General features: G+C 32.0%; 1 protein-coding gene across 2 annotated transcripts in view; it reads right to left on the minus strand.

Moving 5' to 3' along the window:
• RhoGEF64C (Rho guanine nucleotide exchange factor at 64C) overlaps positions 1-17,059 on the minus strand; it is a 219,296-nt gene that overhangs the window by 24,455 nt on the left and 177,782 nt on the right. For both annotated transcript variants that reach the window (XM_088263029.1, XM_088263038.1), the window contains one exon: positions 12,653-14,675. In XM_088263029.1, the coding sequence (XP_088119155.1) occupies positions 12,653-14,675 (2,023 nt within the window). The remainder of the gene's footprint in view (positions 1-12,652; positions 14,676-17,059) is intronic.

A 17,059-nucleotide genomic window follows, 5' to 3' on the forward strand; every position in this document is an offset into this window, starting at 1 on the left:
AAATAAACTTCACAAATTCTCATATGATGGCGAAATCATCATTAAAAATTCCACATCTATCAAAATTACAACCAGCATATGAAAGAAATCCTGCAACCGAGCGTGTATACAAATTTAAAAAATAATGCAATATGGATTTTTTGGCATAACTGAATTTGCGTATAATTAAATAGAAGATTGTATTGCAAATTAAACCAACAGCCGTTGAATTTACATGTCGACTATATATGAAATGCATATCATATTTGATCATAAATCCAGTTTCAAATAGCAAGGGGACTCTGATGTTGTAACTTGTAATCACCTAGACACGTAGAACGTTCAATGTTCATCTCTGAACATGACCAGTTTCTAACGAAAGCAATTAATTCCCACGCTATGGAAAACTTGCCGCATACCTAACGATACACACATATTACATATAATTTGCTACCGTGTATCTGTGCAGGGTGCCTTCAAACTCACATGTACGTGCCAAGTTAAGAAGTGATGCGAGAAAAGAAAAAGTTCATGAATTGAGAGAGAAAAGGTGAAAGAATATGGACTATTGCACCAAATACAGCTGCATACATTTATTGCAGTATCTATTAAAAGCCTAACTCGAATCACAGAATTCAGTATGGGTCCGGCAGCACTAGAAGCCTTATATAGAAATATATATATATGTGTTTATATATATATATATATATATACAGTGGGTGGCCAAATTATTAGGGACACTTGTACTTTTTTGTAATTTCCGAGTTTAAATGAATTTTGTGGTCAAATAAATTCGTTGTGATTATTTTTTCTTATGTATTTTTGTTGCTGGTATCATTATTATTATTTTGAAGATGTGGCAATACTGTGAAATATAAAAAAAGTAAAGTTTTTTCTCATTTGGATGTTGATTAGTGAAAAATGGTATTGGTGTGAGCTAAGTTAATATTTTTTCAAACCATTTTTGTGTAAGTTTTTTTAGTTCAAGACCATAAAAACGTAAGTATTGTTTAATAATTTATTTGTTTTGCTAATTCAACAAGTTAATTTTAATTAATTTTTAATTAAAATTCAATTAAGTTTGAACTGAATCATAATATTCTCAATTAAAGTATGGGCAAGTCTTCAAACATATCTATAAGAAAATGTAGGGAAGTTATAACCTGACTACTTCATTTCACATATTTCCAGAGAGAAATAGCAGCACTAACAGATGTTTCGAAGTCAGGAGTCCATCCGATACAAAGAAAAATTGATAAAAACCTGCCTCTGGAATCAACCCGCTTCGGAAAAAAGGCAGAAAAAGGTTCAAAACTCCGCGTGGTGCCCATAAAATCAGACACATCTATTTCCAAAATCGTAAAAAGTCTGTTGATTGTCTGATTTTCGTTAATTTTTGTTGATAAACGATGAAGGAATTAACCTCTTCAAAAGGACAGTTCAGAGACGGTTAGTTGAAGTAAATCTAATGGGTCGACGTCCAACCAAAAAAGTACGCCTGACTGAGACATGAAGAAAAACTACTCCTATGGGCCAAAGAACACCGGAATATGACTGTTTCGGACTGGAATCGAGTATTTATGACTTATATTTGTATAATAAAATAAGAAGATAATTAAAAACACACATTTTTGCAATCATGGTAATACTTTATAGGTCTGCTTCTAAGACGAGTCAACATTTAAAATTTTGGTGGAAAAAACTTCATTCGTCCGACGTGGCCCAGGAGAAAAATTCCACCCGGACTGCCTTGTGAAGTGGGCTAAAAACACCATGTTAGCATAATGTTGTGGTTCATGATCTCATTTAAGGGTATGGGATGATTCTATATCATGGAAGGGACCATGAGGCAAGACCAGTACCAGCGAGTAATGAAAAGTTGGCTCCAGCCGAGGCTAAGGAATGGTTCCCTGGTGATGAAGAGTATGTGTTTATGCATGAATAGGTACCGTGTCATAAAGCCAGGAGTGTTACCGCATTCCTGGCTGAAAAAAATGTCTGTTGAGTATGTGTTTTGGCTTGCCCGGGCAATTTGCTGGATATGAACCCCATTGAAAAACATTTGGAGGCTAACGAAACGGGAAATGGATAAAAAAAGTCATCACCACCAAGCGGTTACTGATAGAAACTCTTATCAGAGTATGGCATGGTAACCTTAATCTTCGGCACAATGCAAAAATCTACATAGAAAGCATGCCCCGACGTTTGGAAGTTGTAATCGCAGCAAAGGGTGTTATTACTAAATATTAAGGTTTTTTCTGAAATTTTTTAATAATCTCTTTTTATGATAAAAATAAATTACTTTTATTAAATGTTAGATTACACTGTTTCTGTATTCTAAATAAAGCACCCCAATCCATAAAAAAATAGTTGAAAAACCTAATTATTTGCTCATTAAATTCATTTGATCATGAAAATTACAGGAAATTCGAAGTGTCCCTAATAATTTGGCCACCCACTGTATATATATATATATATATATATATATATATATATATATATATATATATATATATATATATATATATATATATATATATATATATATATTATATATATATATATATATATATATATATGTATATACACATATATATATATATATATATATATATATATATATATATATATATATATATATATATATATATATATATTTTTTTTTTTTTTTTAACTCCTGTCCTTTCAATTACTCTTTTCTTTTCAAACCATATATTTTTTCAATAAAGGCGTTAAAAAAATCAATAACGTTAAATGATACCGACGTTAAAAAAAATAAGTTGTGGGCTTTTGACTTCTGGGTCTTAAATATAAACATTTGCATTTTAGCTGTGGCACAGCGTTTTTGAATGAAAAAGAAAGAAAATTAGCACTTTTTTTAAAACAATTCAATAATGCTAGGTAAAAGCAGTGTCAAGAAGCAACCTGTCCGCCATTATCAATGTCATGTATTGCGTGTGTTGCTTCAACAGATATACATTCAACAGATGGCGTTGCTATTACTGTAAAAAAATATATATTTTTAAAAGACAGACATGTTTTAACACTTTTCACCAGTATATAAACACACACGCGTATTTCAATGTAACAATCGATGAAGTACTTAAGAATATTTAAGATTTTGAACAAACATTTTTATTTTTATAGATTCTAAACGTAATTGGTTTTATTAGATTAGGGTTGCTACATTTTCCCAAAAACCTTTCGGGACATTACACTAATAGATCCAACAGAAGGGTCTCTGCTATTTATTTCACAAGAAAATCACTAAATCACCTCAAACTCGCATATGGATAGGCCCTTGAATATTTTATACATTTACAAATTCCGAAAAGCAAGTTGTACAGATTTCCCATCATGAGTAGAGCTTTGAAAAGATATCACTTAAACCAGTCGAGGAAAGATCGTTAGCTCTGTTAGTGCCTTAAATATCCATATTCTTTTTTTCAATCAGTACGCCTTTTGTAGACATATTTGATATACAACATATTATATTAAGAAAAAAATTGTGTGCCATGAAAATTTTTATGTTCTACGATTTTCCAAATGAATGTCAGATAGACTGTAAGATTCTTCTAGATTCCAGGGTTTGCAAGACTTTTAAAATTCTAGTTTACATTAAATTTTGAAGGAGATTCTTTAAAAAATTAAAGATCTCGTAATGTTCAATTATCGGTTATTTTATAACTTATGAAGACATATTTATTTGAATAACATTGACATGTTTTAATGTATCAAGATGAACAGCAAACCTAAACCTTTGTGCTGAATTTTTGAAATTATTTTACTATTAATTATTCCTAATATTTAAATATTTTTCATACACGCTCGTTGCATAGCGCAAATCGTGTATACGCTTAATGCCCTGATTTAACTAGCAACATGTTTCGGAAGATGTGTCTTATTTTGTGATATGTAAAAGTCACACTTACGTAAAAATTGAGAATTAGATTATTTTAATATTTTTATTGTTATCGTTTATTTTTATTTGGATTAACCACAGAATTACATAAAAAATAAAACATTAAAAGACAATGCATACTAAAGCCAATTACAGTTAGTCACAGAAATACAAAAATATTATTATTAAGCTTTCATAATATTTACATTTTGTTTCCTTCTTCTTCATCTTGGTATAGGCCTTTTGGCCTTTTTTTAAAGAGGGATTAGCCTCTTACGATGTCATTTCCCAGCTATCGACCCATCTCTTTGATGAAATTTTGTGAATATGAAATATCGTAAGTATGCTTAATGTCCTGACTTAATTAACAGCATGTTTCGAAAATGTGTCTTATTTTCTTGATATGTAATGGTCACACTTGCGTGAAAAGGGGAGTTAGCTCGTTTAGATTTTAACATTATATGATTATTAAACTTTCGTAATATTTAAATATTTCTCCTGCACGTTCGTTGCATAGCGCAAATCGTGTATACGCTTAATGCCTTGACTTAACTAGCAACATGTTTCGGAAGATGTGTCTTATTTTCGTGATATGTAATAGTCACACTTACGGAGTTAATGTGTACATCGCTCGGAATAATTGCTTTAGAAACTACAAATCCTCGCTCGAATCTTGGGAGGTCATGGATTTGAACCCAGCGACAGTTCGCGTGTTGGCAATTCGTTACCCGTTTAACCACGGAGCCTCATGGCCCCGCGTCGTAGCTTCGCAGTCATAATGTCACGACCAGTGATATATGGTGCGCTCGCAATAATAAAGTCAGGAGATAATGTGATGCATGTTTCTGAATCCGTTGCAAATAAAACTGGCTTTCGAATCTCGTACTTATGTTTAACTAGATTTATCCACATTCATGTTTAGTTTGATTAACATGTACGAGGTCTTGGATTCGATAAAAATATTTTATAACTATAATAACAATTTACAATTTTACCCTAGATTTAAAAGCAATGTGACTGCGTGTATTCGTGGTTAAAACTTTTTTTTAACTAACTAACAATCCATGTCCGCCTCCGTAGTTTAATGGTCAGCACGCTCGGCTACCATTCTGGAGGTCCCGGGTTCGATTACCAGAGGGGGGTCTAATATATGTTTATGATTTTTACACTCTAAAATTTATTCAGTATTACCCTGGACTGGTACCTGAAGCGGAGGGCTGATCACCTTTCCTTCGTGTGTTAACGATCGAGATAACACTGGGTTTATATGATGCAGTGCCCTATGCACCATTGGGGTGCGGATAAGGGTTCAAATGAACGAATGAGCAATCCATCACGCTGCTTCCCCGCAATGGTAGACGGACAGGCGTCGTGGCGTAGTCGTGACGGTCGACTGCGAAACTGCCGTCGCGGGTTCAATTCCCGACAATTTTAAAATTAATGCAAGAGAGATTAATCTTTATTTTTCTGGGTGTTTGTGATGTAATTGCTCACATTTACTTTCCCTATCGTTGCTATCCTACCTGCGAACAAGCCTTTAAAAAGGAGAGGCTTTGAGGGATAATATTTTTTTAAATAAGAGAATATACAGCCACACCATTTTGTCTTTAAAAACTTTTCATATATACCCGTTAATTTATCAGAACACTTTTTGTATCGCAAGTCTCAATTCATATAAAACAATCATAATACTAAAACTCGATAAAAAATAAAATAAAATAAATAAATATATATATTTATATATACGTGAATATATTTAAACAATATATTTTTATTACAATACAAATTTCATTCATCTTAATTACAAAGTTAGTGTTTAGTCCGAAGTTTAAAAGAGTAAAAGGTAAGAGATGAATTGAGATAAATCGTGTCGTTACATTTATGCGTATGAAGATGAATGAAAAAAGGAACATTACTGTCAACAATTAAACTAAATGTTCTCGAATCGTAAAAACCACGAACACGTGTTACGCATATACTTCCAGTTAAATCGCGATCATGCCCCAGTTTAAAAAAAAATACCGTCATAGGCCGGTTTCAGTGATCACTTTACACACGTGTGTTACACGTGTTACAAGTAATTGGACGAGTAATAATGACAATCATTGGTTATTAATTTTATGCTTAGTACGCAACCTTAGAAAAATATAATATATTTTACGATTCAGTATTTTTGAATACTGGAATTACATTACTTTTTTGTACAAATTTTCAGTTATAAATACTACCACTACTACTACTACTACTAATACCATCACGCCGTTTCCCCGCAGTGGTAAGCAGAAAGGATGGAACGCCAGATTTAGTAACAGAAATGCGTGCCAAGGTACAATTAATAAATTATAACAAGACAATTAACTGTTTATGAAAAACTACGAATCAACGGGAGAGGCCGTTAAAGTTTAGTATTAAAAATCATGCTTAGTTGAATTGTTGAAGCGACATTACCTTTCTCTTCCCTTACTTACACGAAATCATAATTACACTATACTTGATAATCTAATATTAAATTGATACTTGTACATCTCTCATATAAAAAAAAAACCTTTTTTTACATTTTTAAAGTCATACCTATCTTCACATTAGGAGAACTATATGTTTTACTATAAAATATTGCTCGATAGAAAGTTCGCAAGGATGACTGACATAAAATGTAAGTGAGAGTAATCATCTCAATTTGTTCAAGCGAAGAAAGGTTCACGGTGAAAAAAAACGATGTTTTTAACGTTACCGAAGATGACTTTTTCATTATTACAAAGAGAAAATATCATAATTCATGTATGAAGATATGTTCTATGATATGAATTTATTGATCAGTCGTGAGGTTAAAGAGTGAAACTTATTTTAATATTTCTATTTTAATGTTTTAATCTAAATTTAATATCTATGGTCGTTATGAATATTTTCTAAGCACTTAATTTATTGTTATTTTTAATAAATGGTCGCATTAATATTTTAACATTTTACATATATAATATTTTATATATATATATATATATATATATATATATATATATATATATATATATATATACATATATATATTTATATATATATATATATATATATATATATATATATATATATATATATATATATATATATATATATATATATATGTATATTATTTCTGAAATTTAAACTACACGCATGGAAGCATTTTTTTTTAAATAATTCTGTATTTAATTATCGAAATGTAATCTAAGAAATGGACGAAATTTTTCAATAGTTAAACCATGATTATTTATTATTTGTAGAAATATAAATATTTTTTTTAAAAAATGCGTTTTGTCAATCTGAAAAGTAGAATATACATTTTTTTTAAATGATAATACTCTTTAAACTAATTATTTTAACCCAAATCCGTAACCACTAATGCATTGAGCACTGCATGATATTGATGTAATTTTATGGAGGCAGACAAATTTAATAACGCAAAAATATATTTTGTAACAGTTAGGAAGCAATGATATCTTATTTTTTGATAACTCTGACATTTTGTTTTAAATATTCATTGCAAACAAAGGTGGAAAACTACGAAAAAACATTTTAAAATATAATAATATACAATATAATTATAAATAATTAATAAAACCCTTATCCGCACCCCAATGGTGCATAGGACACTGCACAATATAAACGCAGAGTTATCTTGATCGTTTACACATGAAGGAAAGGTGATCAGCCCTCCGTTTCACGTATTAGTCCAGGGTAATATTGAATAAATTTTTCTGTGAAAAAAACACTTATATTTATTTGACCCACCCTGGGAATCGAACCCGGGACCTCCAGAACGGTAGCCGAGCGTGCTGACCATTACACTACGGAGGCGGATGGTAAAGAAATACTATAAAGGTACTTTTATCTTATTAATTTTCGTGCAATTATTTGAATCAACTAGATATCTCATCCATAAAAATTATATGAATTGACACAAACGAAGAACCAGTTTACTCAATTAAATGCACTTTGCGGCCTTATCATGAATAATTATTGAAGAAAAGTGGCACGAAGCTTACAATTATGCAATATTCAAGACGGAAAAATATCGATGAAATAATAATTATTTATTAAGAATATGATACACTATCAGGCTAAGTATATCTGTGTATGTATGTAGATAAATATAAATAATCAATGCTTTAATTATGTTTTACAATACCCGCTAGTGATTGATGGTAATGGGACAAGGTGACTCTGGGTATAAGACATAGGGTGGTACAAAATTAACCACTTTATCAAAGTTTGTTATAATTTTTGCTAATGGTGTCGCACGTCTATAATATTTGACATTTCGCTTACTCCTTTCAACAATGTCATATATCTAAAAACATGATTTTTCAGGAGATCGTTTTTAAAGTTTAAAATTAAAATAAAATATATTAAAAATAAATATCAAGCCACTTATTAAACTTTTTACTGTGCAACAGAACTTTTTGAGAAAAACCTGAAAAAGGTTTTTCCTCCATTTCAAAAATATTTAGTACATTTGAAAAATAATTAAACAATACCTTTTCATCAAAATGCAAAAACAACACTTTCTGCCCTGTAGCGGGAGAATATTGAGTTTAAAATATGCCGCATTTACTGGGATATAGTACATTTTCTGGGCATTCCGAAAACATGCACAACTGAAAATTGACGATTTTTGAAATACTTATGATTTTTGAAATAATGTATGACGTTGTTGAAAGGAGTGAGCGATTTGTGAACTGGACATTGCAATATACCAACAAATTGCAGGATAGCGCAAATTCATCGTCCAATTTTGTTTTTAAAAAAATTTTTACTTAAGAAATAAAAAACGATTAATGGAAATCATTAAAATATTAATATTGGACGTTTATATTTTTTTCTGTTTAGTGCAAAAGATGATAAATGTCACGTGGCCGCCGCCAGTGTTGATACACATTTGTACCCGTTTTATCAATCCGTTTGTATACTGCAGCTGTCCAGTTCACAAATGTCAAATATGATTGACGTACGACGCCATTTGCAAAAAGTATAACATTTTTGTTAGGGTGATTATTTTGTGCCACCCTGTATAAACATGGGACATTAAAGTTCAGTTGATTAGGCCATTTAAAGTTATTAATAGGGCCCCAGAAACACAATTAAACCCTGATCGTTACATCGATACTTAGGTACCCATTCTAAATAATTAAGTATATCGACTACTTGCCTATATAAAAAAAACGGCATGTCATTCTAACACATAATTATATTCTAATTGCTGAAACATTAATATACGAGCTGTCTTATATTTTAATTAAGATACTTTTAATTTTAATTTCGTGATTTAAATTTTGTGATTTAAAGAATGTATAGATAAGCATAATCGATAAATTTAAGAAAGGTGTGTTGATATGGTTTGGGCATGTGATTCGAATAAGTGAGGAAGGGATAGTAAAACATTTTTATTAGGTGAATGTGGTTGGTGATAGTTGTGGAAGACCGAAGAAGTCTTGGCATCATCAAGCATTTCACATACTTCACAGTGGTCCAAATAATCAGCGTGTATGCAAAGAGAGATACATGAATATGAAGATGCGAAGATTGTTTGCAAAGGCATATTAGTAAGGCATTCTATTCTCTCTGCCTTTGATTTCCTATACCTTTCTTTTTTATTCGAATCGTTTAATTCACAACTTTATTTTCCACATAATTTTTTGTACTGTCATTTCCTCACTCATTTGTTCCACGTGTAAAAACTTTCAACACAATTTTCTTAATTTTATCTAAGCCTTGCATTATTTCCTTATGTCACCATCCGAATATCTAACACACATCGTTTTGCTGCACATTCGTCTGAAAGATAGATAGGTTTCAACTAGATTCAATCTTTTTCATCCTTCTTTTGCCAACTCTTAAAATAATAAATACATTTTCTTGAATGTTTTTCGCAGATACTTTGCGGCACATTTTATAAACTTTATAAAAGAAAACAACTTTGTTATAACCACTTTTTATAAGTACACTTTATCCAACCGGTTTCGATAAAAACCTTGTCATCATCAGAATTTATGAACTTAATTCTAAAACATTGAAATACTCATAGTTTATTACCCTTCCCTTACCAAAAACTTCCACGCACTCCGTACACCATATGAAAATATGATTTAAAAAACTCCTAAATGTTGTTTTTTAGGTGCATTGCGTAGCGAATACGTCAACTCTAAAATAAAACAAAGTTGTTTTATTTGATAAAATAATAAATACCAATAATCGTGAAGAATTTGCATAAATTTGCCATTTCGTTAGATCGAAATGATACTTTATTTTTCCAATTAAATAAAAGCTATAAGTTGTTTCGCACTATCCGCTAGCTATGGTATCGGGAGAGCAGAATTCTATCACGGTAAAGTTCGCATTTTGCATACATTATCCTAGTTTAGTAGACCAGAGATTGTCATGAAGGGGAGGAACGGAGCTATCATGGCGTGGGCGAGGTAATTAATGTCCGCTGCTAGCTATTTTAGAATGTAATGGTGTATTTTGAATTGCGTCAGATTGAATTCAAAATTATATAATTACTTCTCATTTAAAGAAAAACAGTTATTAAATAAAATTTATTTATATAAATATTTATATAAATAAAACAAAAATTTTGTACGTTTATTGCACGTTTTAAATTATTATTAAGTACGATTACTGACATTGTCCATTATTTCCATGAAATTTAGCCTTTAATATATTTATATAGTTTTATTTATTGTCTAAGGAAAATTGAGGATTTTCAGAAATCAAAATACCGATGAGAAATGTGATTGATATGTATGATCAATATTATCTCCGTACAATTTCTTGTAAAAATATTTTTGTTTTGGAATATAATTAATTTATGACCGTTTTTCCAATCAAAATATTTTCTTCTTCGTGTATTTTGTAACGCAGAAAGCATGGTTAATAAATAAGTGACCTTTTTTTTTCGACATATTTTAAAACTGCGTTACTCCATATTACATTATGTATGTTACTTATGTTTAAATAGGTTCACTTAAATTGAGACAGATCTAGAAATCTTACAAATCATAAAAGTCGACGAAATTTATTATGTTTCATAGAAAAATTTCCTATGGCGCAATATTTTCTGAGCCAATTCCGTCAAAGATAACAGTTTTGTCCCATTATAATACAAGAATAATGTTGTAATAACATTATTACATTGCTCCGAGGGCACAGGCGCGACTCGAACTCGAGACGTCGTGACTGCGTCAGATATTGCAACAACTGCGCCCCGGTTTCACAAAGCGCAAGAAAACATTGTACCATTTTCATACGTTCGGTGTCTGTGGCAGCACTTATTCCGACATTTGTTAGCGGTGTATTATTTAGCGAAAATATGAATTGTCGAAACATTTCTAAAGCTCGCGGGCATTTTGAGATTTTCTCGTTCAAAGAACGGTCTTAATGTGCCACTTTTAAATCCGACGGTCGTTAGAAAATATTGGTTAAAAGTAATCGTGGTTTCACTTCCGCACCGATTTTACTAAAATTATTATTGAAATAAAACTCAATATGTTGTAATGGTACAATATTTTACAATTTTTATCATTATATGAGTAGATTTGTTTACATTCGAGGTTTTTATGGAACTTTTCTCGGTATAACATTCCATTTTAATGAATTTATTTTGAAATATTTTTAAGGACATCTAAGTCTATTTTTACAAATGAGGTAAAATTTGATATTTTTTTCAGTTTCTTCATTTTTCATTTTGAATTTGATTTTTTATTTTCACTATTAAAAATCCTTAAATTGTTGATGTAAATATAAAACTTTTCTTAAATTTATGTTCAAATAGTTATAACCAATGTTTCTACATTATTGATACCTCAAAATAGATAATAAAGAATAAAAAAGGGTTGATTATAGTTTCAGCAACATCAAAAAAAGCTTCCTAATTTTAACCATGAATGACGGCAAAGAAGTAGCACACCCAAGACGTTTTCAATTGAAGTATAAACATAACTTCCATAATTTAAGTAGCGTAGTTGCCAATCAATCGTGAATGTTACACATAAATAAATTGATTACTTAAACCAGACTATGAGAAGTCGTAAGCCCTGTAAATACCCAGACTAGCATCGTTTTAAAAGTATGCGAAATGAATCGAAAAACATGTCACAATTTCTTTTTAGAAATTGTGGTATTTATTAAGTAAAACTTAGATTAAAAATGGAGAGATATTACCACAAATTGACTGGCGAATCAATTATTGAAAAAATAAAGAAACTACTTTTAAAAATTATAAGCTGAGTATTAAACTAAACAATAGTTTAGTTTAAAGCTCAGATTATAATAATTTGGATGTATAATTTTAATGCACAGATTTCTCTCTCGTGAAAACCGTTCAAATGTGAAAACAATATCAAGTTTTCAATTTCTACCGAATATTCGTTTCAAAAGAGTGTCTGAAACAGCTTTACTTTACATCCATGGGTATTCATAAGTTAAATTTCAGTTTTGAAAACTTTAATTCGCAACGTGCCACAAATGGCTGCTCTCAAAGTAAATTGGTTTGCTTTTTCGGTAAAGTTGGGAATATTTCTCCCATAGTGTATAAATTGAAACCAGTTAAATTGAAAAATAAACTGCATTTGTGGCAAAAGTTAACATGCTGTATACAAAGGATTTCATACGTCGGCATTTCGTTAATACCGGGATCGGAGTATATTTTTATTTACTAAAATACACAATGCATATTACGAGTCTGTTGTCAAGTTTGATTTATTGTTTATTATTTTTAAAAGAAAGTATTTTTTTACTCACCGTGCTCATCGCTGTTTGCTTCTCTGTACGTCTTATCTCCATTTAGAGAGGAATTTGAACAGTCGTCAGTGTCTAGGGAGTGTATCCTTACACGTATATCACATTCTGAAGATTCAGATTCCACATCCGATTTCTCAATGTGTCCTTCCTCACTTTGGCTAGATCGAAATCTTGTTTTCCCGGTGGTATTCGAGGCGTCGTGATTAAGATTGACTCTCGTTGCCGCGGGAGAATTTACGAGGTTATGGCTTCCGTTTTCAATTGGTTTTCTAGTATCTTTCGCGACAGATCGTATATTCGGTTTGTCGTTGCTTACGAATATTGTGACCTCGCCTAGGATCTCGGACTTGTCGTAGGCGGTGGTTTCAGATCTAAGGGTGGCCGGGTCTATCGCGAAATTTTGTTGCGATGACGACACGATTTCGTTTTCGACGAGGAACTGGACTTTCTTGCGCTGGAGAGCGGCGCTTCGTATTGTTGTCGGGGATTTATTGGCCGGGGGCGTCGGCAAGTAAAAGTGCGACCCAGAAAGCCTCCCGTCGGGAGTGGCGGGGCGCGGGCTCTCCGCCGCGGGGACCGGTCCGCCCGCCCGCGGCTTCTTCAATATGGACTTGATCGCCGCGTCTGCACCGGGAGACCGGTTCGCGACAAAAGCGCCGGATAAATTATTCACGGCCGATTGTTTGGTAACAGTTTTTTGTCCGCTCTCCTTACGGTCGCTCTCGCTTTCCTCTTCCGATGTTTCCGTTTTGCTCCTCCGAGGCGGTCGCCTGGGAGATGCGCTTCCAGTTTTTGTCGGCGTCGGCGACGCAACGTGATCTACATTCGCGCAATAATTTTTAGACGTTTCTGTTTCGCTCGCGTTGCTTTTCTTCGTTTCTTGAGAATGCGCTCGCGAAACGTGAGTACGTTTGTCTTCTAATAAATTCATTTGATTATTGACTTGAACGTCGTCATAAACAAACTCATCACCAGTACTAGGAGTTGAAGATTGACCGAATATTCTAATTCTTTGTCCTCCGATAGCTTGAACACTCGAGTAAGGTCCGTTATGCTTAGAGCTTCTTTTGCTCTCTCTCAAATTCTTCTGTAATTTTTTCAACGTAAAGGTTTCGTCATTTTCAAAATCAGCAAACACATCGTCTTCCTCTTCATTTTTAACGGACCTCAATTTTTCCATCTTCATTTTTTGCATCAAGTCATAAGGATTCACGTCGCATTCTAGAATGGATCGTCGGTTATTCGGGTCGTTATCGATGTTTGGAATATCTTCGTACCAGAGATCTTTACTCCTGTTAACACTCTTACTCCTTCCTTTTAAAGTTTCAGCACTGGGACTCCTCCGCCTACCTCTATTTCTGACTGGAGATATACTTTTGGCTCGGCTTCTGGAAGCGGTGAACTGGCTTCCTACGGATTCTAGCGGTGACGTTAATCTCGTCCTCCTCATTAGGTCATACGGGTCAGAGGTTTGGTTTTGCGAAGTCAAACTTAATATGGTCGGCCTCGACTTGGACGTGGGTGTCAATTTTACGGTACCGGCTCTCAAGGTCCCGCCCGAAGTCCGAGCGGTGACTTGAGGTCCCCTAACCGTTCCGCCGATTACCTGGCCTCTCACTGTACCGTTCATAGGAACCCCGAGCGGTAATCGTGACCCTTTACATTTCTTGCAAATGCTAACCTTTTTCGTGCTTCCTTTCTTGGTGCCATTAATATACTCGGGGCAAGAACAAACAACCACCGCATAGTTTTGCACTGGGTTAGGTGACGCACTAATTAACAGCGGAGAAGGGGGCTTGGTATATTGGACGTACATTCCCGCGTGGGCTGGGTTGTTCTGCGCCCTCACAGTCCCATAGAGCCAAGTCTCCGCATACTTCATGGATTTGGAGAGAGAAGACCCTCCCGGACCTCCGGGTACTCCATACCCATTAGAAGCCTGACTGCTGCCATCGCCACTGGGACTGAGCTTCAAGCGTTGTCCCCAAGATTTCTTCGACTTATCATTTGGAGAGTAATTCATCTGAAAAAAAACGGTTACTTTAAATTCATTGGTTATTATTGTTAATGCATTTGTAAAAATAAGAATCAAACATTTGTACGTTCACTTTTCCACCAATCTAAGATTAAAAAAATTGAAGTTTTATTTTACTATTATAGGAAGAATCCTTGACCTTTTCATTTATGTACGAAGTTCGACACCACCAAAGAATATCTTATATATATCTATCTACTTGGCATTTAAATTCTAAAGTAATGTTTTTACTTCTGTGAATAAGGAAATGTATGTCTGCCTTCACTATGTGTTGGTTACCGCGTTTGGATATTGTGTCAAACATCCCAGGTTCGATTCCCGTGTGGTTCAAAATAAATTCTAGTGTTTTTTTTTCAATGTCATATTTATTTGTTATTACTCTGGACTAGTATCTGAGGCGTAAGACAGATCACATTGCCTTCATTTAAATTACATTCAACTTAACATTGCGTCAATTTGATGTAGTTTCCTATGTACCATTAGGTGCGAATAAGCGTTAGAGGAAGATAAATGAGGAAATTAGGTTACTGATAATATAAATTTTGTAACTGAAAATGTTCAATAATATATCATGTAAGATTTTTATTGAAATCTCAACATAGATTAAACTATTGAGATAGGAACAGTTACAAAGCTTACGACCTTTTATTGGTCACGATACACTGTGTAACTTTCTACCAATGTTTGATATAGCAACATCTAATATAAAACTGATTTTAATAAATATTTTATGTAAATTACAAGTGATAACACTACAAGGTTTTTTTTTCATTCCAACTAACATATCCCATATCCCTCAAATACCACAATCCGACATATTCTTATCCAAACACATTCATAATTTTTCTTAAACTATTCCTTTTCATAAATTCTTCAACTAAATTGATTTATCCATCAAAATCTTTCAATGTTTTGATTGTTTTAAAATATGGACAAACTCGAAATATTTATTTTAATTATTTATTTTTCAAAACATACATAATATATATTGTATATATATTTATAAATATATATATATATATATATATATATTTATAAATATATATATATATATATATATATATATATATATATATATATATATATATATATATATATATATATATATATATATATATATATATATATATATATATATATATATATATATATATATATATATATATATATATATATATATATATTTATATATATTTATGTATATATGTATATAAAAAATTCCCGATGAGTAATTTCTATTTCTCATTTCAGGACATGGGATTAAGGTTAACGAGACTGGAACACAAATAAAAAAGTTACATTTTTTTTTTTTAAATAACCAAAACTAATACTTGGCAAAATATAAAAACAATAAACAGCCATAATAAATAGGCATAAGAACCATATTTAAATGAAGTAAATGAGAAAAACATAAGGTGAGAAGCATATTTAAAATAAACAAATGAGAAAATATAACAAATTAGAAAATTTAAAAAACACAAGGTTAAAACAGAATAAGAAAATATGACTAAACACTACAAATGTATCTTTCCACAAAGGATTATAAATATTTTTTTTTATATTATCCACTGACACTTCGTGATGGAATTGCATTTTAATATATTATTAGATCAAAAACAATATTTTTAGCTTTTCCACTTTATTTTTATTTGACCAGCGACCGGGTTTCGTCGTTACCGACATCATCAGACCGGTTTATGCACCAGTCACCAGTTGATCACCAGTCTGATGATGTCGGTAACGACGAAACCCGGTCGCTGGTCAAATAAAATTAAAGTGGAAAAGCTAAAAATATTGGTTTTAATCTAACAATATATTGTGAATACAATTATCGTTTTCAAAAGATCGTCAATTTTTATTGTCAATCAGTTTCACGTTGTAAGTTAACATATGATATAGGTATTATTTAACATATCACAGTTCTCACTAACATGCCATATCATATGTAAATTTTAGCATCCATTTGTCGTGTTCAGCATGAGAAGGCAGCTATAATAATAGAGTTTGATAATTATTGTATAATATTCGTATATTGGGCAACTGGATCTCATTTCGCAGAAACTAAAATTGTGGATGAATTTTAATCAAAATGTGGTGTTGTATAATGGTCTTTCATCCATAACGCTGAATAACCTTACTATCTAAACTAAAAATGTGGCCCACTATGTATTCACATCGTCATTTGTGTATCTATATAAATTAATATGTTTATGATCGTTCGTTCAAAATCTTAAAACCTTTAAAGTTAGTCAACGAGTGCTTTAAAATTATAACACAACACTGCATTTGATTAGTTGTACGATTTTCAATACGACAGTGAAAAAAAAATTGCTTCAATGGCAGCGCCATCTGTTCAACATTAAAACAATACA

This window comes from Brachycentrus maculatus, unplaced genomic scaffold, assembly GCF_059751285.1.
Source record: "Brachycentrus maculatus isolate JH-2025_06_01 unplaced genomic scaffold, ASM5975128v1 h1tg000012l, whole genome shotgun sequence".
NCBI lineage: Eukaryota > Metazoa > Arthropoda > Insecta > Trichoptera > Brachycentridae > Brachycentrus > Brachycentrus maculatus.